The 25,513-nt window shown below is 35.3% G+C and overlaps 1 protein-coding gene across 1 annotated transcript in view; it reads right to left on the bottom strand.

Annotated features, from left to right (window-relative positions):
• Window positions 1–22,739, bottom strand: part of myh10 (myosin, heavy chain 10, non-muscle) — an 80,607-nt gene extending 57,868 nt beyond the window's left edge. Inside the window, exons 1-3 of the mRNA XM_073851900.1 lie at window positions 22,587–22,739; window positions 19,839–20,213; window positions 13,863–14,019 (exon numbers count right to left, since the gene is read on the bottom strand). Coding sequence (XP_073708001.1) covers window positions 13,863–14,019; window positions 19,839–20,192 — 511 coding nt within the window. The 5' untranslated portion in view covers window positions 20,193–20,213; window positions 22,587–22,739. The remainder of the gene's footprint in view (window positions 1–13,862; window positions 14,020–19,838; window positions 20,214–22,586) is intronic.
• Window positions 22,740–25,513: the final 2,774 nt, after the last annotated feature.

Below are 25,513 nucleotides of genomic sequence, written 5' to 3'. Positions count from 1 at the left end.
ATATATATATATATATTTATAAAAATAATATTATATTATATATATATATATATATATATATATATATATATATATATATATATAATTTATAAAAATTTGACAAAGTTAATAAAGCTGCCAATAATTTTTTCCATGTAAATCACTTTAAGGAGTCAACTCATCAGGACTCATAACTCATAAATATCAACTCATAATGGGAAGGTCAATTTATTATCAGATTTTTTGGACTGCTTCTGAAATTTTGACTGTGCTCCTAAATTTAAGTTAGGAGCACAAGTGCACCTTAAAAGAAAAGTTAGTGTAAAGCCCTGCCTACGGTGTGAAAGGCATATTCACACTGCGTAAAATTCAACAACCAAAGGAAATAAAGCCGCTCTTTTACTTCACATTGTATTTGGAGCTTTGTTAGCTTTGTTGCATGTCTCTCAGTGTGAAGAGATAGCAGGAAATCGATCCAAGACCTTTATTAAAATAAAATACCAGCTGTGCTTTTTAAGTGCTGCTCATAGACTGATCACTGCTCCACTAAGCAGTCAGAATTATGATTGTTTTATACATAATTTAGCACCCTTTAGCACCAGTACTTGTGGAGAAGATTCATCAAACTCCTAAAAAGTAGTGAGGTCGTTGAAAACGCCACAACCAATTTGCTTCATTCTTTTCAGGAATGGAAAAGGGTCTGTTCTGCAGTCCTCTAATGAGACACAGGGGTATCTGACTAAGTCCACCTATGGGAACAGAGGATGCCTGAAGATAAAATAGTGCTGACTGCTTTCCTGTTCTGGCAGCAGGAGGTCAGGGCTGTCTGGGATGAAGAGGATCTACAGCTGGGCACATCCTCGGTATGGGGTTTCCTCCACCTGGACTCGGTTTGCTCACAAATACGTAACTGAATATTGCAGAGAATGATAATGCCATAAATAGAAATGCGTAACAATTGTCAGACCATCTTTTGTTTAAAAGCTAGATAACAGAAAACACAAGGATTCAATATGTCCTCACTCGTGAATCAACAAGAACAGAAAGTTGGATTGATGTCGTCATAAGCAGAGCTATGAAACCATGTCAAAGACAATGTTTTAGATAAAAGGTTCAGGGTTTGGGTTACAAGAACTGGAAGCAGTTCCAGGGTGGAGACGCTTCCTTTTGTGTGGCGTACATCAACCTCTGAACATTCATGACACTATCTGTCTCGGATACGGAGACACAGATCTGGCAGCCAAGGATTCTGAAGAATGGCCTCTCCTATCAGCACAGCTGCAGAAAAGGGAAGCATATAATCAAGTGAAGAGAGGGCTCTTGACTTCTTTTCACTGCGTCCTTTGTCAAGGCCTTAGCAACTCTTCTCTGAATAACGAACAACTGATTACAGAGATTCCAGCATAATTCAGGCACGGTCGTAAGAATGCGTGGAAATAATTAAAATCAAATGGAGCTCCCAAACAAGCATTCACAGATAATTCATAACCTGTTATCTTTGTAATATGACAAGGCTTGGCCAGTAGATCATATCTTGCATACTTCCAGTTTCATTTCATTTGTTCATTGATTAATTTCAAACCTGATCTGAGCTGGAAAAAGTGTGGTGCGGGATTCCAGTGTGATTAAATATTTCCAACCCAAATAATGAAATACTTCTTCGAAAAAAGGACTTATTTTAGCATTGCTTTCTGTTTATTTACAGTCATCTGTATCTATTCAATTCAACTGAACTAATACTGAACATTTGGCTGCACTAGCTGCCTGCTTCATATGTGAGTAACACACTGCTTGTACAATACTGTACAAATGTATTTTTAGAAATGAGCAATTTTATATTTTATAAAACAGAAAAGGGGCAATAGTATGGTAGTATGGAGCCACAAATACTTATCCAGACCTGGAAATGACCAAAATCAAATTCCATACTGTCTTTTGGAAGTCTTTGATTTGTCTAATAACTTTTTAATAACTACCCATCTCAACAAAATGATCATCATGAATACTACAAAAAGTTTGGGGTTATGTAAGGATTTAAAAAAAAAAATACTTTTATTTAGCAAGGACGCATGAAAATGAACAAAATCTTAAGTGTAAAAAACTTTATTAATTTTCAACATTAATTCAGCATCCAGTGTAGACAGCATAATAGGTTCTATTGAGATATGTCTGTGATACAATTACTTAGCGTTGCAAAAACACGTAGAAACCTTTGAAGCTCAGCTGAGCGCAAACACAAATATGCTGCTTGGGTCAGTCGCACATGTTGCTCCTAAATATTTTTTTACAGTCACACGTACTAATTTTTAGTTGCAAATGTGAGTGAAATGGTCACACTGTAGAGCCCTGTGGCTGTAAACTAAATACTGCGTGCGGCATCCGGAAGTGCAGGCTGCAAAATGCCTGCGCAGCGTTACGCATAGTGCGTAAACATTATTGAGCGCTTATCGAACTGTAATTATCATTTTATCGAGAGAAAAAAATAAAAATAAAAAACTATATCGTGATAATTATCGTTATCGAATTATCACCCAGCCCTATGGGATAGTCTAGACATTTTCTGTCATTTTTTGTGGGCGGAGCCTATCTGGTGGCAGAAAATGAACGTTTTCAAGTGGCAGTCCATGGAGCCATGGAATAAAAGAATAAAAAAGGGTACATTTGATTTTATATTTTTAAAATTCTGACTTTATTCTCACAACTCTGAGATTATATCTCACAATTCTAATAAGGAAAAACAACTCGTCATTCTCTCTTTTCCCCTCCGCTCAGAATAGGAGTTTATATCCCACACTTCTGGCTTTTTTTCCCCCTCAGAATTGACAAACTCACTATTTTCTAGTTAAATCGAGTTATAAAGTCAGAATTAGGAGATATAAACTTGCATTTGCGAGAAAAAAAAAAGTCAGAATTGTGTGATAAAATAAATAAATGTTATGTCAAAATGTTAATAGTAATAGGTTTAAATAATATTTCATGTAACTGTAGAGCTAATACAATAGGTCCCCCATGCACAGCATGTGTGAATATTATGTAGACCTATTGTTTAAATCAAATGTATGCTTTAAAAGTAGAGTAATCATAGCAGTTTTCATCCATAGTTCGTCCATTTAAACGTCTGTGTTTAGCTTCAAATGGCGTCTTTGATGACAGTATACTATAAAAAATTATTTGCATTCCGACTTTGACATCAAAAGGCACAAAGATATTTTATTCTCTTATTCCATAAATTTTACCCATTTACCTCCACTTGTTACCAGTGCTTTTTCTGCAACTGCAAGTGATGTAACTGTGACGTCTACTCCAAATTGGTCCATAGACAGGGCCAACCATTTTTGGCCTGTCTCTAGTTAATATCAGGGTAGTCTGTGAGTCTGGAGGACCGCTGTGAGCTTCAACTCCAAGTTCTCACTCCGCACCCCTCAGCTGGCCCACCCGACCCCACCCCCTTCTACTGGATTAACCTACGACAGGACACATTCCTCACATACCAAACCACATCACTGCCAGACACCAGAGAGAGGAGGGTGGACGCAGACACAAAGGCAAAACCTCCCAAAGCTAAGGCCACAGTCCCTTTCACCTCAGTAACATGGGATGCACAAACATTCATTACAGTTTCTTATGTGCATGTGCCAAGGCTAGTAAAACTCTGTGCTTCTGGACTCAAAACACGTACAGCTCCTTGCGTTGCAATGGTTTCTAACAAACACAGTTTATTACAAAATATCATGGCTGCACTGAAATGTGGCATGGTTTTTGGAAACTACAAAAAAGTATGGAAAAAATTTATCATGGACAGAACTAACATCTTAAAATGGTACAATTGCAGTTGATACAACAAAAAGCAATTACAACAAAAAACATTTTGCAGCTGTTTTTGCTTAAGCAGCTCTGATGCTGAGATTTGATCCATTAAAAAAACAAAAGGAACTGTGCCTCCTATCAAACCATTAACAACAGCTTACCACAGCTGAAAGAAATGACTGTTATACTGAATGCCAAAAGGGCTGCCGATAATTTCATCTAGAGCAGCATAAGGCTAGGAAAATATTTAAATAATGCATTAATTTATAATACGTGGTGATGATGGTTCTAAATTTGAATTCGCAATGAGCCTGTTTACATACTGTTCACACAATCAAGTCTGTTTCACCCCTAATGGTGATGCAAAAAGGCAGCGAAGTGCAAAGTAAACAAAGCCTGTCAGAATGACTTCTCAGGAAGATGTTACAATACTGAACGATAATAGACAGAAGGTCTGGCACTCTAGCCCTGAATGGTTAAAAAGTGTATCTGGCCAAATGCAAGAAAAAGAGTTCTTATATAAACAATCCATCATCGACTATTTAAATAAATAAATAAATAAATAAATAATAGTAATCTATCAAGAACTGTTTACACAAGTCACTTTTTAAGCAAGCTGCTTTTTTGTTGGGTGAGTACGTTTTCAGCAAATTTAAAGTTTTGGGCTGAACTATTTTGAAATAGAAAGATTATGGCATATGTACACTACCAGTCAAAAGTTTTTGAACAGTAAGATTTTTTAATGTTTTTTTTTTTTTTTTTATATTTTATTTTATTGATTTTTCAGTTTTAAACACAGAACACACATACACACACAGAACACACAATTGTCTGTCTCGGACAACAATCACACTATGAATCTATAAACAGTGCAACAGTAACGATGTAGCGTTACAGATTTGGAGGGAAAAAAGAGAAGAAGAAAAAAAAAAAAGAGAAAAAAAAAAAAAAAAAAAGCTGTAAAATGACCAGTTAGAGTGCCAAAAAATAGATAATTTTTGACAATTTAAGTCTCAGAGGAATCCACAGGGTCCGGGCGGCTGGTTAATTTGTCCAAGTGCTCAAGGAATAAGCCCCAAACGCTGGAAAATTTTTCAATGGAGTAAGTTCTCAAAAATCTCAGTCTTTCTATCTGTATAACCGAAATCATATCTGTAATCCACATTTGGAACGAAGGGGGTAGAGGTGACTTCCAGTTCTTGAGCAAAAGTCTCTTAGCCACAGTCATACCCAAAGTTAAAGACTGCTGGAGTGCCTCTGGAAGGATAGAAGTATGTTGTGAGAAACCAAAAATAGCAAGTTCTGCATCAGGTGGTAAAGGCCTATTATAAGCTTTAGAATACCAGTCAAATATACTTGACCAAAATGTATGCAACAGAGGACAAAACCATAAAGCATGAGAAGTTGTGTCTTCTGTCACTTTGCACCTATCACACATAGGTGACACAGAGGGAAAAATTTTATGCAGCTTGGCTTTAGTGTAATGCAAGCGATGGACAACCTTAAATTGGATCAGTTGATGTCTACTATTAACTGAACAGGTCCGTATCACCTCTAAACATTTATCCCACATGTCTTCAGAGAGCGATTTTTTAATGTTTTTTAAAGAAGTCTCTTCTGTTCACCACCAAGCCTGCACTTATTTGATCCAAAGTACAGCAAAAACAGTAAAATATATTTTACTATTTAAAATAATGGTTTTCTATTTGAATATATTTTAAAATGTAATTTATTCCCGTGATCAAAAATACATTTTTAGCTATATTACTTCCATCTTCAGTGTCACATGATTCTTCAGAAATCATTCTAATATGCCGATTTTCTGTTCAAGAAACATTGTTACAGTGTTTCCCCTACCATAATCTTAGGGGGGCGGCCCGCCACCCCAACGTCACCCCCCGCCCCCCTTGAACGTCAAGTTCATTTTATTTTCAATATAGCACCAGATCACAATAGAGATCATTTAAGGTTATCTTTCCTATAGAACAGGTCTACATTGTTCTTTTATTAAACAAACTAAATTGCCTTATGTTATTTATCTTATTTACACGAAGGCATGTCATTTCTGTCTCTACATGGTCGCGCGTTTACAATGTCTCCTCCGCGAAAACACGGGCGGGATCGCGGACTCCATTCATAAAAACAGAAATTTACAATAGCGCGGAATGCCACCGAATCGTCGATTTTTGGATTAATAAATCAAAAGTTGGTCTGTCACTTAATTCAAATCGTGATATGGACTAGTGTCTGTGAAAACTGAAATGCAAAAAGACCGTTTCAATATGAATACTGCATGTTCCGTTTGCCTCTGTATGCATGAATGGCGGAGACACGTTTTTTTTTTTTTTTTTACTACAGGCATACTGAAGCACGTGTGATGCTCCCGCTAATTGCATTTGCATCTCACATGAACAGATAAACTCAATCTCCAAAGCTGCTGTGAGTGTCACTTTTGCTGTTTCATTTGAGAAAACTAGCATCATATCATACTACACACATAGAAACTTCACGGCAACCTGTCAAAATAAAAGTACGGTTTAACATGAAACAGAACAATATTAGTCTTGTATTACTTTTGTACAGTATAATGTAGGTGTTTATATATTCCTATTTAAATAATTTACATAAAACAATATATATGATAAAAAAATAAATATTACAACAAGATTAACCACTTAATTGTAGAAAAAAATACTACAATTTTTATTTAAACGTTTTAAACTGAATAAATTTTTTCTTCCATGTATTGATTTTAACAGTAAACCTCTGTTTGTTTGCCAAAAATTAAAAGGGTTTATTTTTCCATTTGATTAAAAATAAATAAATGTTTATGCTTTCATTTGATTATCAGAAAAATTAAGACACATAAGAAAAAAAAATAATAATAATCATAATAATAATAATAATAATAATAATAATAATAATAATAATATTGTAGAGCCCTATTGTTCAAAATGTTAAAATAGAGAGTTTGACTTATTTTTCCACTGAAATGGATGTTTTCGCTATTACACAAAGTAGGCTAAAGTACCGGGAAAAAAGTAACGCCCCCCCCCCTTCAATTTTCGACTGTTTAAAATGGAATACATATTTTTCAAAATGCTTTGATGAATAGAAAGACATAAAGATCAGAATTTATCTGATAAAAATAAACAGCTTTTGTAACATTACACAGTATAACATTATTTTTTGGGGAAAGAAATTATAATACTAATACTTTTACTTAGCAAGGATGCTTTAAATTGATCAAAAGTGATGATAAAGACATTTATAATGTTATAAATAATTTATATTTCAGATAAATGCTGTTCTTCTGAACTTTCTATTCATCAAAGAAACCTGAAAAAAAAAAACTACTCAGCTGTTTTCAACAATGATAATAAAAATAAATGTTTTTTTGAGCAGCAAATCAGAATATTAGAATGATTTCTGAAGGATCATGTGACTGGAGTAATGATGCTAAAAAAAATCGGCTTTGAAATCACAGGAATAAATTACATTTTAAAATACTTTCAAATAGAAAACAGTTATTTCAAATAATAAAAAATATTTTAAAATTTGACTGTTTTTGCTGTACTTTGGAACAAATAAATGCAGGCTTGGTGAGCAGAAAATCTTACCGTTTAAAAACTTTTGACTGGTAGTGTATTTATTCTCAAATATTGTTTTAGACAGAAAACTATTTGCTTATTAACACTATGAAAAAGAATGAGACACTATTTAATAAAACATTTGTCATTTAAACAGATCATTTTCATAACGAGCAAATGACAACAGCAAAAGTAAACAGATAAGACACATGAGCTCAGACATTAAAATAATCAGGACTGAGTGAATCATTCGTATGAACTGCATTGAAAAAGCACCAAGCAACAAGAGGGCAACGACAAGCATCCGCCACAGAATAACCATCCCATCTGCTGCAACTGCTGTCCGCAGGAATTTAGCATGTAGCTGTTTGAAGTGACAAGCCCGTCAGTCACACACTGAGAAATATGACTCACTAGCCACTCAGTGAGCCGAGCCAGATATGGCCTGATCAGAGGTGAGACAAACTACTGGAGACTGAAGCTCTAATACACAGAACACCATCATGTTTGCATGTCATTCATCTTTATCAAATTACAAACCAAACATCTAGATACTCTCAGACTACACATACTCTCATAAGAAAACACTGCACAGTCTTTTTATGTCCTAGATGAATTCCCACTATGAGGATTCAATCTACAAGAGGATTAATTCAGAGACAGGAGATAAAATGTGCCTGCTGGAATTAAATAATAAAGTGTATCATGGTATCAGCTGATGTTTAGCAAGCTAAGAATATATCATCTGCTTTGTCATAGGCTCAGCTCACAGATGCATTCTGGGATACTGTAGCCATGTGGCGTAGGAGGGCAGTTGTTTCCTGATCCTGTTGTGTTCAAGGGGTGTGTTTGGCAATGTGGGCAGCCGGCCTCAGACTACTGCAAAAAACAAACACCTCAAAGGTCATGGCTGTCTGACACAAACAACCCTGATAAACTCTGGAACTTCATGCTATGTGGATATACAAACAAAATAAATACTTAACTCAAGCATTATTTATAAATGACCAAAAATAATGCACACTGTGGTGTTCTCTATGGGATTAGATAGGTGCCAAAAGAATTGAACAAAAAGAAATTATAAACCTAATCAACCAAACCTATGGAAACCCAGAATTGGAAATGGAAAGTCAGAATTGCGACTTTATATCTCAGAATTATGACATATAAACCCACAACTGTGAGTTATAAAGTCATAATAAGAGATATAAACTCACAAACTCTGAAAAAAGTCAAAATTTTAAGTTTATATCTCAGAATTGTGAGTTTACATCTTATAATTGCAAACTTATTTCCAAGCCTCCAAAACTATTTTAGTTTGTCTCGCAATTCTGAATTTTCCTTACAATTGTGAGTTTTTCACATTTCTACGATTTTTTTTTTAATCGTTAGTTTGTATCATGCAGTTGCAACTTTATTGCTCAGAATTGTAATTGTCTTCAAATTCTGTGAAAAGTCAGAATTGCAACTTTACATCTCAGAACTGCGACTCTGTCTCTCAGAATCATTAGAATATTAACTAAAGATCATGTTCCATGAAGATATTTTGTCAATTTCGACTGTAAATATCAAAACTTAATTTTTGATTAGTAATATGCATAGCTAAGAACTTCATTAGGACAACTATAAAGGCAATTTTATCAATATTTAGATTTTTTTGCACCCTCCAGTTCCAGATATTCATATCGTAATAGTTGTATCTCAGCCAAATATTGTCCCATCCTTAACCATGCATAAATAAAGATTATTTATTCAGCTTTCAGGTGACGTATAAATCTCAATTTAAAAAAAATTTACCCTAAGGACTAGTTTTGTGGTCCAGGGTCACATATTTGCCATGCAATGTTGCTTCTTATGCTCTGTTGCTACTGTTTCTCTGAACTACGACTTTTGTACTATTTTGAACTATTATGTAAATAAAAAAAATGTAGACAGCTCCAAAACTATTTTGTAACTATATAATAGTTAACCATTTTATTTTTTAAATTTATTAATTGATTTTCAGATTTGTTTTTTTTTTTTAGTAACTTGAGTGATTTTGGCACAGATATTATATTTGGGTCCATAATAGTCAGATGTATTACTGCACAGACCAAAAATGACAAGAGGTCCAGAAAGTAGAGTTATAATTGGTAATATTTTTATATATAAAAAATATATTTTTGAGAGTGCAGTCTGAATAACTAAATGGTTAACATAAACAACAGGCAAGAAGAAAAATCAGATGCTGTATGAGAAAGTAATATGTATAATCCTGTCTAAGAACAACTGAAGAAAGCACAGCCGATTTGAAACAGGTACAAAAATGTTTTTGAGCTCCCCTTGGAATGTCTTTGAAATACAGAGTCTCTAGTCACTGTAATCTACACGAGATCTTTATGTTCCAGTGGGCTCAGAACAGATGAGATCTCTCTGCAACGACCTGGACACAGTTCAAAAGGACAAAGTCATGAAACACATTACCGCTCATTACACATGTATTGGTAACAGGTGGGTGAAAAACTCCACCGAACCGCAAATATCATAGCACACAACAACCTATTCCGTCCCATTCCATGCCAAACTGATAAGTTAGGGGTCTCGACATCTCTTTGCATAATTGAAATTTAAGTGTGCCTCCGCACTGGGTCAATGTGGTTGTGAGATTGCCATTTTAAAGGTTGTAATTACATGTTTCAGACATAACTTTCCAGTCAGTAACTGTGTTGAGATTTCATAGCTTCCATATGCCTTGAATAGAGACGGGTGCCACTGACATTCCTGCGCTCCAGTGGCTATACCGATTGGGCCTTTTCCAAAAATGTTACTTTTGAAGTGAAGATCAGCACTTCCAGAGTTCTTCAAGTTGTTATAATTAGCCCTTTGTAAGTTCAGTCAACAGCCAGAAAGGGGGATTATGACTGGTTTCTGGCAGACTAATCAAAGACAGATGTGAATGGATGTGTGGTTGTGTAAGTCAGTGTGTCCTGAGGTGCTATAAAATTTACCTTTGTATGAGCCAAGTCTCATTTAACCTTTTAAGCTGCATGTTAGACACGTCATTAAACAAATACCCCCTTTAATAGTACAATACATTCAACCACAGAGCATTAAATTACCTGACCTATTAAGTTTGTTACTTCATAAGCAACCAAACTTCTAATTGATCACTTTTCTCTATAAAGTCCCTTTGAAAGAAAGCTTGTTTGGTCATTTGCCATATGTGACCCTGGACCACAAAGCCAGTCTTAAGTAGCACGGGTATATTTGCAGGAATAGACAAAAATGCATTGTATGGGTCAAAATTATACATTTTTCTTTTATGCCAAAAATCATTAGGATATTAGGTAAAGATCATGTTCCATGAAGATATTTTGTAAATTTTGTACCGTAAATATATCAAAACTTAATTTTTGATTAGTAATATGCATTGCTAAGAACTTTAAAGGCGATTTTCTCAATAATTTGATTTTTGTTGCACCCTCCAATTCCAGATATTCAAATAGTTGTATCTCAGCCAAATATTGTCCTATCCTAAACCATACATCAATGGAAAGATTATTTATTTTCATTATTTCATAGGACGTATAAATAAAGAACTTGACCCTTATGACTGGTTTTGTGGTCCAGGGTCACATATTTGCAAGGCAATGTTGCTTCTTATGCATAAATGGCATTAAAAATGCACCTTTGTGTATCAAAAGTCTTTGGTAAAAGTTGACTAATTCAAGTCTTAATATAAGGCCAATGTAAGTGAGGACAGCAAGTAATGAGAGCTATTTTACATTATACAGTAGTTCTCACACACACATGTATCCACTGGCAAACCTGTTGGACTGATTTGGGCTCATACCAGCTGATGCTGATAAACGTTGCCATTTTAATAACCACTATACTACAAAAACTAATCAGAAAAGACAAACTTCACACAGAAATGTGCTGGCTTCTTACTATTACGTTTTAGATTTAATCTTAGAATACCATATCAGATTCTTTGATTAAACCTTGGACAGTTTTGGTGCTCTGATTAAAGAGTAGTTTCCAACCTTAAATGTGTAAGTGAGCTTGGACAATATCTGGAACGGAGCCATGACGGAGGAAACATCTTAAGAGGAAAAGTAAACAACTTGGTTCCACTGCAGTAATCTCCGTAGCTCTAATGATGACGGCGCGTGCAGCATTGTTAGGGGTGTTTCCTCCAGAGGCAGACACCAGGATCCATGTGTCCCGGCCACACTTGACCCAACACGTCACAGTATGTACTGCCCCCCTAACCATTGGCACACAAAGGGGGCATTGTACCCGATAATGCAGGTCAGCCTCTCCTTCCCAGCCTGGGACGGCTCTTGTTCACTGGCCTCTGACAGATCAGGACAACTGGCCTGTCCTTCTATGTGAGAGAGTCAGCTTTGGTAGGGAATTCAGCATTACAGTAATGCCAAATGCGCCTCCATTTCCTGGACAAACGTCTTTGTTTGACTTCAAGTTTGTATGACTGTTCACTACTACCAAAATGCAAGAACTCATAAAACGCATCAAATTTTATATACATAACCCCAAACTTTTCAACAGTACTGTGCATTACTTTAATAAAATCTAACATTCACTTCCAGTCAAAAGTTTTTGAACAGTAAGATTTTAAATGTTTTTTAAAGTCTCTTCTGCTCACCAACTCTGCATTTATTTGATCCAAAGTACAGCAAAAGCAATAAAAATTTGAAATATTTTTACCATTTAAAAATAACTGTTTTCTATTTGAATACATTTTAAAATGTAATTTATTCCTGTGATCAAAGCTAAACTTTTAGCATTATTACTCCAGTCACATGACCCTTCAGAAATCATTCTAATATTTTATTTGCAGCTCAAAAAAAGAAAATCATCATTATTATTATTGTTAAAACAGCTGAGTAGAATTTTTTCAGGTTTCTTTGATGAATAGAAAGTTCAGAAGAGCATTTATCTGAAATCTAAAATCTTTTCCAACATTATAAATGTTTTTAATCATCACTTTTGATCAATTTGAAGTATTAATTTCTATCATTTCTTCTACTCAACTGTTTTAAATATTGATAATAATAATAATAATAAATGTTTCTTGAACAGAAAATCAGCATATGAGAATGATTTCTGAAGGCTGGAGTAATTAAGCTGAAAATGTAGCTTTGATCACAGAAATAAATTACATTAAAAATATATTCAAATAGAAAGCAGTTATTTTAAATAATAAAAATATTTCACAATATTACTGCTTTTGCTGTATTTTGGATCAAATAAATGCATGTTTGGTGAGCAGAAAAGACTTCTTTAAAAACATTTTAAAATCTTTTGACTGGCAGTGTATAGAAGAAATTGTCAATCATAAACTGACAAAACAAAAAATCTCATATTACTTCAGCTACATTTATTGAACAGTTGTCCAGACTAAACGTGCTGTTCATTGATTATAAATGCCTCTAAAATGCCTTTAAAATTAGATTGAGAGTTAAAAGATTAAATGATTCAGTTGTAATGGAACACACTAACATTTCTGCTAAACGCCATCTTAATCTGTGACACAGTTGCCCACTCCAACATCCAACTGCCCCAGATATACTTAAAGATTATGACAGTGGCAGTAAAAAAAAATACAGTTGACTGACAGAGAATTACATCTCCTAATCTTGCCTTTTACAATCAACCATAACCTATCTGCTTCATTGAGAAAAGAACCAGTAAGAAAACAAAGGAAACGTAAAAGCTCCAACCGCTTAACAACAGGATCGATGAGGCTTACTTCATACGATCTCCTGCTGTGATGGACAGATGCTTAGTATTCACAGCCAATGACATATGATAAACAATAGAGCATTGTGTTCAAAAGCCCGACTCACTAATTCATGCACTCTTTCAACACAACTGGAAACTTATGAATTGCTTCTAAAGTAACCTTGTAGTTTAGTAGTAGCTGAAGAACACAGTGTCTCATTGATATGTATTATCTTTCATTTCTCACTTTAATATACACAGCTGGGGCAAGACAAACTCAAGCCCACCGCAGAGAAACACAAAAAAAATGCAGCCCTTTTTTCTTTCCGCTCACGGGGCTTATCTGAAAGCACCAGATGTGGCAGAAAAAATTAATATATCTCTCAGAGTGGAAAAACAAACTGAAATATAATAGATACCGTTGGAAATAGTCACCATTCCATCACTGCCAGTCTACATCACATAATACTATGAAACACAAAGTACAGCCAATAACAATAAAGGCTGGCTGAAACTGCTAGTAAGTTCAAATTCTGCTTTAAGGTTTAGGAAACTGCTTAAAATAAAACAGTAGAATTTTTCTGCTTATTTGAACAACATTGCGAGTGCCGAACAAAGATTGAGAAAACACAACACACCCTCTTTATTTTCACTGCACAATCCTCAGGGGAAATGCAGAATTCAAAATTGTTTTTTCTTCAACAAATAGAGCCACTGAGGCAGTTCATCACAGGCAATATTCAATATTTATGGTCTTACCTTGAAGCATGCATCTGTAGGCCGATTCAGAAATGGCGTAGATATGAGGCGGCATTTCATGCCTCTTCTTGCCCCTGTACATCTCAATGATGTTCTCTGAGTATATGGGGAGGTTTTTGTATGGGTTTATGACCACACAGAAGAGTCCTGAGTATGTCTACATAGAGAAAAGAACAAACAAGAGGAGAAAAGAAAATGAACCTTTAATTGGTGGTCAACCTATATGGGGTTTGAAAAGAAGCAGGACAAAATAGCATAAAAATAGAATATATACATACAATTAATAACCAGGGCTCTACAGTGTGACCATTTGTAAATGAGATATTGATTTAATACAACAGTTAAATAAACAAGACGTTATTATTAAATGACTTACATTGTCTGACTATAACACTATTATCTGATTTTGCTCTATTTCATCATCAAACGTAGTCTGAAACAAGTCACAACTGAGCCGCTGCGTATCTCCATTCAAACACAGCATTGTTTCGTTTAGAAATAAACTTGCGTTTTATAATGAATCTAGTGAAATGATTCAATTTCCCATTCATAAAAGACAGTCACTTGCTTTATTCCTGAACGAATCAGCTGTTCAAACAAATCAAATGAATGAATGATTCAGTAATTAAATCAGTGTCTTGCCGCCAACTACTGGCAGATTTAGTTTCATTTTTAAAGTATCTTTTCAGTTATTTAATATTTCCATAAAATGTTATATTTAAAACATTAATCTCAACATGAATTTATGATTTGACTGCATTCATGCCACATCTGAGCCTCATTAAACATATGAAAAGGTAAAACAAAGGTAAAAACAAAATTCACAAGTGCTCCTAACAAGAAAAGTAAACGTAGAGCCCCGATAACATTAAATTAAAACTAAATTAAATACACCGCACACACCAAATTATAACTCTAAATGGATTTATTTCTTATAGAGCCACCCTTTTTTCTCTAGTTTACTTGTTTATTGGTTTTACAAAAGCAGTAAAGCTGGAGTTTGTATAATCATTCAGGGATTTCTAAAATGCGGAAAACTCCAGAGTAACTTGTGAAATATCCTAGAATTGTCGTTTTTTCCCCATTCATACAGTTTCTGTTAATCTTTTTCCTTCTAAACATAATCTGTATTTTTGGAAAGCATCCATGAGAGTTAAGCATCTGAAGATATTGCACAGATTGACATGTTTCTTAAGTAACCGTCCTAGCATATGACTACACCATCTCCAGTTGAGACATGATTGATCACATAAAGTATTACACTTAGTATTCGCCACACAGCAACATCAAATGCATCATTATCTGCTAGCTTTACAAAAATGATGACGGGTTGACAAACAGACATTGACATGAACTTATCAAGATTCATAAAATTAAAAATAATTTAAACAGTAATATTAACACAATGGAATATGTACGTTTGGAGATGTGTAGGGCTATGATGCCGAAAACGTGGACAGAATCACTGTCATAAAAATGGAATTTACCAAATTTGTACATCCAAAATCGGCCAAGACGCTCAAATCAAAATGCGATACATATCTGTGAAAATTAAGCTGCAAAAATACCATTTAAATATGAATCCTGCATGTTCTGATGGGCTCTGTTTATGATTGCACAGACACGCTTTTGTTTACTACACACATACTGAAGTGTACTGCTCTCAGTGTTTTCAGTCTCTGATTATTAAAATTTAATGAAACCATTTAAATGGAATCCAGAAAATTAATGGACAACACAGAATTTGGTTAAAAAAAAAAAAAAAAAAAACAGAATTTGAGAGAAAAAAAGTGTTTTACTTTTATTTAAACTAAGTAAATTGCAGTTAAATTGTTTAAGTTTCATGTTTTCTAGTGATGCTTCGATTGATCGGCCACCGATCATGATCGGCCGATATTGGCTTAAAATAGGTTGATCGGCGAACCCCAAAAGCGCCGATCAAAAAAGCCGATCACTTGATGTAAATTACTCGCGCAACTTTTTCACACGTGCATGCACGGCGCACAGATAAACAACAGCAGAGCGATGCTTACCAGTGGCAACATGAGTACTAAATTCCTTATTGGTTTTGTAAGGTTAGTCTTGTTATTGGGCATGTGACTAAGTTGTGCGTGTACAGAGCGCTGACTGTTTTGCCGGAGACGTTCAAGTTTACTTTCGGTTTCATTCTCTGCTATCTTCAGTGAATGGTAAATGTGCGTGCTTGAATGTAAATGAATGTATCTTTCTTTACCCGTCATATTGCAATAATGTTACCGCTGTATGTCTGATCTTTGTCATCAGTTCATGTTGTAGTACAGTTCATATAGAATAAGGAGAAACGGTGCCTGTGTAATTCACCTGCGTATGTTCAGCGCCATTTTATCGCATCGTAATTCTAATGAACGCATATAGATGTTACTGAGGTGAATGCTTATGTTTCCTATGTACAGACAGATTCTGATATTTCATATTTAATTCAGCCTAAACCACATTTTACTACCTTTATTCTAATGACTGTGCAAAGCTGGATAATCTTACATCATCTTAAAAAGCAGCTACAAATAACAAGCAAAGAACATTTACATTATCAAAGAACTTCATCACTAACTAGTGTAGCCAAGTCAGGTTTGGAATGACATGAGGGTGATTAATTAAAGACAGAATTTTCATTTTTGAGTGAAATATCCCTTTAAGAAAGGCTAAATTTCAGCTCTAATATTGCCCATTGTGATATAAAAATAAGGTCATGACATAAAGTTGTTTATTATAAATTTAAGATCTTTTTTCCAAGAAGGGACAGTGAAAACTTATCACATTTAGTGCCTAATACTGATATTTGCATTGAGTGTACTGAATGAAACAGAATGAGGTATTTCTCTAGAGAAATACTGGCATGCTTTCGCTGCCGGTGCAGCTGTCGTGCACTTCAATACCAAAGACATTTACACAATATTAACCCTGTCCTTCAAGCTGTTTCATATACGAGGCTATAACTGAGAGCAACCTGTGTTTTATTTGAATGTTTGGCCACTGCTGGGTGATCCAGACACATGGTGAGGGGGCAAGTCAGGGGAGAGGTAATCCCTGTCTGCCTGCTGATGGGACCCTACACTGGCTGACATTGTGTTTATGAGTAGACATATATAAATGGGTGTGGAGGAGCATGGGAAGTTCATTGAGGACAGATCTGTCTACATCCCACTCCCAACTCCTCACTAGACAAAGCCAACCAAACTAGATTGCAGGCCAGAACAATAGACTTAGGACTCAGGAGACTTGTGGCTGGAAAGCTGTTTCACTCCAGCATCGTTCGCAATGTTTGTCAGGCTACATATGGGAGAAAACAGCTCCCAACTGCAAATCATAAACAATTTAACATGCTATGCCAAATAACCATAAAGCACTGCGCCAGTTATGAGTCAGCGCTCTGTTGAAACCTCAAAGACTATCCAACAAGTAATTTGTCAGGTTATGGTTATTTATCATATTTATATTTTAGTTTACTTGTGAAGCATCCATCACCATAAAAATGCCATATATTTCTAAGAAATGCACTTGATCAAACCAACCTAATCTGATTTTAAATCTGATCTGTTTTTAAAGGAGAAGTTTACTTCCAGAATGAAAATGTTCTTTTTTGTAAAGGCCATTTACTTTCTTTGCACATTCACCTTGTAAACACTGAGGTCAAGCAAGTGCAAGATGAGCTTTTGTGGTTAAAAATTATATAAATTTGTATTTTTCTTAAAAAATGACCAATCATTTCGCTAGATAAGGCCCTTATTTCTCAACTGGGATTGTGTAAAGCCTTTTGAAGCTGCACTGAAACTGCAGTTTAGATCTTCAACCTATTGGCTCCAACTGAAGACCACTATATAGAGAAAAGTCCTGAAATGTTTTTTAAACCATAATATCTTTGTGACTGAAGAAAGAAAGACATGAACATCTTGGATGACAAGGGGGTGAGTAAATTATCAGAAAACTTTCATTTTGGAAGTGAACTTCTCCTTAAAGACCAACTAGTTGTTCAGCCTACCCTATGCAAACACACTAGTTGTTTTGAATATCCCTATAATTTTATTTTAGTTATGCTAATTTGGGTTTTTACAGGCATGTTAAAGGATGTTCACTTCCAATACAAAAATTAACAGATAATTTACTCACCCCTTTGTCATCCAAGATGTTCCTGTCTTTCTTTCTTCAGTCGTAGAGAAATTGTGTTTTTTGAGGAAAACATTTCAGAAATGTTCTCTATATAGTGGGCTATGGTGCCTGTGAGTTTAAACTTCCAAAATCTAGTTGCAGTGTAGCTTCAAATGGCTCTAAACGACCCCAGCCAAGAAATAAGGGTCTTATCTAGTGAAACGATCTGTCATTTTATTAAATAAATTAACTTTTCAACCACAAATGCTCATCTTGTCTAGCTCTGCTATGTGCATGTGTACTCTGTACACTCCAGTTCAAGACAGTTAGGGTATGTCGAAAAACTCCCATCTCATTTTCCTCTTCCAACTTCAAAATCATCCTACATCGTCGGTACTTCTGCAGTAATGTAGAATGATTTTGAAGTTGGTGGAGGAAATAAGGGAGTTTTCAACATACCCGAGCTGTACTGAACCGGAATAGCTAGACTAGGTGAGCGTTTGAGGTTAAAAAGCATAGAAATTGTATTTATTTATTTATTTATTTTTTTGAAAATGGCAGATCGTTTCACCATTTGAAGCTGCATTTAAACTGCATTTTGGAAGTTCAAACTCACGGCACTATATGGGAAAAAAATCCAGAAAGGTTTTCCTCAAAATGAACATCTTGGATGACAAGGTGGCGGAGTATTATTATTATCTGTAAATTTTTGTTCTGGAAGTCAACTAATCCTTTAAGGTACGCAACTATACATTTCATGCCGACTACACAGAAAGTCTACAAAGTCATCGCCCATCATGCTATTCAAGAACAGAGGGGCGTGGGAAGCCAGAGAGGAACGCAGCAACTCCACGGCTCTGCCCACACAGCCGATATAAGAGCACATACCACACACCAGCCTGAGGTCTGGTCACCAGCCATGCACACAGGAAAGAATATACAACCTTTAAGTAAATACATAACAATTACGCTTCCATTTTGCTGGCTGCATTTCTTCAAACATAAACATTAGCCGACAGTAATAAGGAAGCTGAGAAATTTGGGGAATGCAGGTGTTATCAACAGTCAGTCTGACATCTTGACATCTCGCAGATATTACAGCCCAGCTGTAGCTCAATGCCAAACACAATGGTCCTGTTATAAAACTTCAGGCTTTACTAGGCCAAGCATGGGCCTCTATGGCTAATTACTGCAGCCTATAAGGAGGGAGCACACCAACCACATAGAAAAGGCTTAAATAACAAAAAGCAGGGAACTAGCCTTAGAATCCAGCCTGACTGTGTTCCACAAAGCTAAGTGGGTATGGGAGAGTGGTCTGCACTCTCTCATCATTGTGTAAAATGACAACAGTGCCTGCTTTCATAACATCTGAAGTGGCGCCAATCGAGATGATCTCTGTTACCGACAACCTGGAAAAGCTTTCAATGATGGGAAACGAAAAGTTAAACTGGATAAATTCCATCCAGTGTTTTTAAAACCGGTAACTGGGTGGGAATATCAACAGAAGCGGCTCTGCGGAGAGAGATTTCGAGATGGACAGTGTGAAGACAACCGTCTGCTCTCACTGAGATTTCATAATGACCTCATAGCAGCTCCTCCACACTTGGAGAATGAAGGAAATGATGGGGCTACACCTCCAAACAGCTTGCTTTCTCTCTCTTGAATAATAAAAGTCACCCAGTTTCTCTGTCTGAGTACATGCTAAATGGGTCAAGGTCGTAAGATGAACTCTTATGAAGCTCCCTAATAGGAAACAGCTAATCGACAATGACAATAATCAACCACAAATTTGATTATCAAATACCAATTTAAAAGCAAATGAAAAAGCAAACACGTTCTCCACACACTTACGTATATGAGCCCAGAGTAGTAGCGATCCTTCAGGTTGTGTAAAACAGACGCTTCATTGAGGCAGGTGAGTTCTGCCATATCCTCCACTTTGCTGAACTTGGGCGGGTTCATCTTTTGGATGTCATCTTTGTTCACCATGGCCTTCTTGCCATTTTCAGCCAACTCGACGAGCACCTCCTCTCCACGTTCCTCGCGGATGCTGGCTGCCTCGAACCCATGGCGTTCTGAAGGAACCCACACCAGCTTCTTGGCCGTCCAGTCTGCCTGGGAAGCTGGGTTGTAGACCACAGCCCGATCCACAAAGAGGTACCGCTCGGGGTCCTCTTGCCCACTCCGCTGCGCCATCTCCGGCATGAGGAACTAAAAATAGGCCACCTGGAAAAAGAGTTAGAGGGAGTTAGAGATGGAAAAGCAGTGATTCACTTAGATTTTATGCGATATGACGCACAGCCACGGCATAGGAGGATGAAGGGTCAAATATTTAATTGGTTTTAGATGAGAATGTACAATTTGCAGCTACTACACTATTATATGTGACCCTGGACCACAAAACCAGTCTTAAATTGCACGAGTATATTTGTAGAAATGGCCAACAATACATTGCATAGGTCAAAATTATCATTTTTTCTTTTATGCCAAAGATCATTAGGATATTAAGAACATGTTCCATTAACATATTTTGTATAATTTCTTATTGTAAATATATCAAAACTTAAAAAAAAAAGGATACAAATTTTCTGATAATTTACTTACCCCTATGTCATTTAAGATGTCTTTCTTTCTTCAGTCGCAAAGAAATTATGTCTTTATTTTTTGTTTTTTTGAGGAAAACATTCCAGGATTTTTCTCCATATAGTGGACTTCATTGGTGCCTCAACAGATTGAAGGTTAAAAATGCAGTTTCAGTGCAGATTCAAAGGACTCTACACGATCCCAGCTGAGGAATAAGGGTCTTATCTAGCAAAACAATTGGTTATTTTCTTAAAAATAATTTATATACATTTTAATCTCAACTGCTCGTCTTGTCTAGCTCTGTGGTGTGCATGCATACTCTGTGCACTCTGGTTCATTACTTTGGTTCGCTGCAGAAGTACCGACCAAGTGTTTACAAAGTGAACAGTGTTTTGGATGATTTTGAAGTTTAAGGATTAAATGAGATGGAAGTTTTTCAACATACCCTAACCATTTGAACCAGAGTGCACAGAGTACGCATGTGCATCACAAAGCTAGACAAGACAAGCATTAGTGATTAAAAAGTGTATAAATATTAGTTTAAGAAAATTTGCAATTGTTTCGTTCGATAAGACCCTTATTCCCCAGCTGGGATCATTTAGAGCCCTTTGAAGCTGCATTTTTAACCTTCATTCCATTGAGCACCATTGAAGTCCACTATATGGAGAAAAATCCTGGAATGTTTTTCTCAAATAACTTAAATTCTCTCTTATTGAAGAAGGAAAGACATGAACATCTTGGATGACATGGGGGTGAGTAAATTATCAGGAATTTTTTATTCAGGAAGCAGAGTAAACCTAATTTTTGATTAGTAATTAGATTGCTAAGTACTTCATTTGGATAACTTTAAAGGCGATTTTCACAATATATATATATTTTGCGCCCAGTTTCTATCTAGATTTTCAAGTAGTTGTATCTCGGCCAAATATTATCCTATCCTAACCAACCATACCTCAATGTAAAGCTTATTTATTCAACTTTTAGATTATGAAAGATAATGATGGGTAATAACCCTGAAGACTGGTTTAGTGATCCTAAGTCACATATGGTTAATATTTTAAACCAGTCCTTATCATAATAATAAAACAGCTGTGGTTGTTTCTTGTATACATTCATAATTTAAAACTACTGTGTGGATTTTCTCTCACACCTCACTAGTTCACAGTTAGTTGATGAATATGCATCAAATACTGCACTTTTGGAACATACAGCTGAACAAAGTTCATATTCTCTTGAAACAGCTGCATGTAAAACATTATCTGAATTAGTTTACACCTGCTAGTTAATGTAAGTTTAATATGGATCACCTTCAGTGGCCCTTCACAGTCGCATAAACAAAAAAAACTACAACCCAATAAGCAAGAACCAGACGTTCTCGGTCTACTCCAGCCTTCAACTCGACTAAGAGTTACTGTAATTTCAACAAAGGCTAAAATAAGGCAAAAAAGGGTCACATCTGTTATTTCAAAGATGAGAGCCATTATACGCGTGATGAATCCCCGGTAAACTGAAGCGGGACTTCAGGGCCGGACAGTCCTTCAAAAATTCATTCAATGATAAACCTGCTAAAAATACATTTCTAATGGTCACAGTCTCACAAATAATTAGGAATTACCAATAAGTATGGCACATTAGTAACGTTGCGTACACAAATAACGTTAAAGCGACGAGGTGACCGTTAAACTGAGGTAACGTAACGTTAACAGTTAACGTTAACATTGTCTTTTCATCCTCATCACCATCTCTCGTTAGCTATATGGCCTCTGGTGAGGCGGACAAACGTTTTAGAAGTGCATTAGCCGACACATGGTGCAAAGAAGCAAAGGATTGTACAATTTGAAAATGTATTGATCTGCCTAAAAGGAACCGCAATAACAAACTCGCTAACGTGGGCTAGCGCGCCGAGCTTAACGCGAGCTCTCCCCGCTGCTTGAAAAGTAACGTAATGCGAAAAATAATCCGTTATACTGCAACGGGAATAAAAACGGGCCAAAATGAACAGACGCATGAACTTACCACGGGCTGTCAGCGATGAGAGCTACGTGCACGAAGAGATGAATGAGTCGCTATCCAGCGCCTCCGGTTTTTATAATCCAGTTCTTTTGAAAGTCGGCCAAATATTCCCTCGTTTCGCCCCTTTACACTGATGCCACCGTCCGCAGCCCTGCTTCTCTCAACTCCTCAACCGAACTCAGCAACGCACTCTCTTGAGCCCGCCTCTCCGTCGCCCTCCGGTCACACCCACCGGGCCCCTTATGGAACGGGGATTGGATTGTAACGGGCCTTGACCACAAGCTATTGGTTTGTTCACATTACACCCCCCCCCCCTAAACAAAAAGTGATTGTTCATGCAAGCTTTCTTCTATCTAGCGGGAGCTGGATCCATAGAAATGCATTGGTTGCAAGGCCGTGAGCGTGAAATAATAATGACCAAAGTGGGCAGGACATCTTTTTAATATATGCAAAACTACATGCGGGTTGAATTAAGGAAAAAAATAATGAATTATGATTAATCATTCTGCACCACATTATTAGTATGCACTTAGGTAGGCACTATATAGGCACAGTATTTGCTGCAAGTAAAAATATCTCCCACTCCTCTCCTTTTATTTATGTATTTTCATGTCTTCTTTTCTTCTAATTTGTTATTCTGACTACCCCCCTCTACTTACTGGACTAATCAATGTCTACTTTGTTTAAGTTTATGTTCGTATTGTTACATATAGTTTTTCTGTATAATATTGGACATTGTTCTTAACCTGTCATTTGAGTGAGGGTATGTATGTGATTTTATCACTGTCATTATTATTTTATTTTTTGTTTGTTTGTTTGTTTTTTGCCTGTTTTTGTATTATTATTATTATGATTATTATTATTATTTTAATTTGAAGTAAATTGTGTTGAGAAAATGTAATAAATAAATCATATAAAAATAATAATAATAATGAATTAAAATCAAATGTAAAATAATGGTACCAAAAATAATGCAAATAATTATTACCAAATATAGTAAATTATACTCAAAACGGTTAAGCATAGGAAGTCAACCTATTTTGACGTTTACAACCTCATTACTGGGGTAAATATTACATTATCAAGTGATGATCTGATTCACTTCCGAGTCGATTCTTTCGAACGGTTCTTTTTTAAACGATTCCCAGCGTGTTTTTATACTACTTGCTGTAAAGTAAGATTTTTTCAGATGCGTCTTCTGCTAACCAAGCCGGCATTTATTTGATTTATTTGACAGTAAAAGCTGTAATATTGTGAAATATTTTTACTATTTAAAATAACTGCTTTCTATTTGAATATATTTTAAAATGTAATTTATTTCTGTGATCAAAGCTACATTTTCAGCATCATTACTCCAGTCTTCAGTGTCACATGATCCTTCAGAAATCATTCTAATAATGATTTGCTGTTTAAGAAACATTTTTATTATTATTAATATTTTCAATATTTAAAACAGTAGATTTTTTTACTATCAAATGTTTTAGTGACCATCATAAATTATTTATCATTTGAAAGCTTAGAAGCTCAAGAATCATCCTGTGAAAACCAAATCGGACATTGCCTTACCATGGAAATGGTACTTTAAAATCGTTTGGCGGTCTCCTCCCCCTTAGCGGTGTCTTTTAGAATCACAACTTTTTACAATCTTCACAAAAAACATATCATTGGAGTCTCATCTGAGTCTCAGGATTTCATATTTGGTGGTTACTTTGTGATAGAATGAAAATTTCCAGAAAAATTTTGACTTTTGTGACAGAAAAAAGCATTATAAATATATATGGCATTTGGATGGCACCCGGTGGCTGTTTGTGGTATAACGCCTAAACAAACTTTCACAGGAACCTCAATTTTTTTTAATATCAACTTCAAATTTGGAACATAACTTTTTTAGATGTGAGGCTTCAATTTGATATCAAATTTAGGATAAAACCTGTTATGTAAAATATTTATTTTATATAAAATAAAAATTGTACAGTGCATTTTATTTACAGTAAATTTAAACTTCTATAATTTGTTGAGACTTTATTATTTTTTTTTTTTAATTCCACTTCTGCAATAATCTGCTGATTGTCTTCTTTAAAAAGAGACCCACCTTAGATCTGTATTCCAAAGTGTTCATGAATTACAACAATTGAAATTTGGATAGTGCACTTTCATGCCTATTTTAAAAAATGGGGGGTGACAGTTAAGGGGTTAAATAAAAAGCTTTTGTAACATTATACACAATACCATTCAAAAGCATGTAGTCAGTATTTATGTTTTTTTTTTTTTTTTGTAAAAAAAAAAAAATAGAAATTAATACATTTATTTAGCAAGGATGCTTTAAATTGATCAAACATGAATATAAAGACATATATTCTTTATATATAATGTTACAAAAGACTTCTGTTTCAGATAAATGCCGTTCTTCTGAACTTTCTATTAATCAAAGAAACCTAAAAACAAAAGTCTCAGCGGTTTTCAACATAATAATAACAATAATAACCACAAAAATAATAATAGTTTTTGAGAAGCAAATCACAATATTAGAATGATTTCTAAATGATCATGTGATTGGAGTCTAAAATGCTAAAAATTCAGCTTTGAAATCACATAAATAAATTACATTTTAAAATATGTTCAAATAGAAAGCAGTTATTTTAAATAGCAAAAATATTTCAAAATTGTACTGTTTCTGCTGGAGCAAATAAATAAAGGATTGGTGAGCAGAAGTAGAGACTTTTAAAAAAATATTTTAAAATCTTACTGTTCAAAAACTTTTGACTCGTGGTGTACGTGTTTATTTTCTATATTTTTCATCCGTTTTTAAGTGTTGACAAAACTGTAATAAAACCAAGCTTTAGATATATTTCAAATGCGTTGTAAGCCGCCACGTTCTCATTTTGAGAGTTGTTCAGAATCATTAAAATGATCCGACTCCTATGAATCTT

The sequence above is a fragment of the Garra rufa genome, chromosome 12 (assembly GCF_049309525.1).
Source record: "Garra rufa chromosome 12, GarRuf1.0, whole genome shotgun sequence".
In the NCBI taxonomy this organism is placed as follows: Eukaryota; Metazoa; Chordata; class Actinopteri; order Cypriniformes; family Cyprinidae; genus Garra; species Garra rufa.
This window is presented reverse-complemented; position numbering and strand designations above follow the sequence as displayed.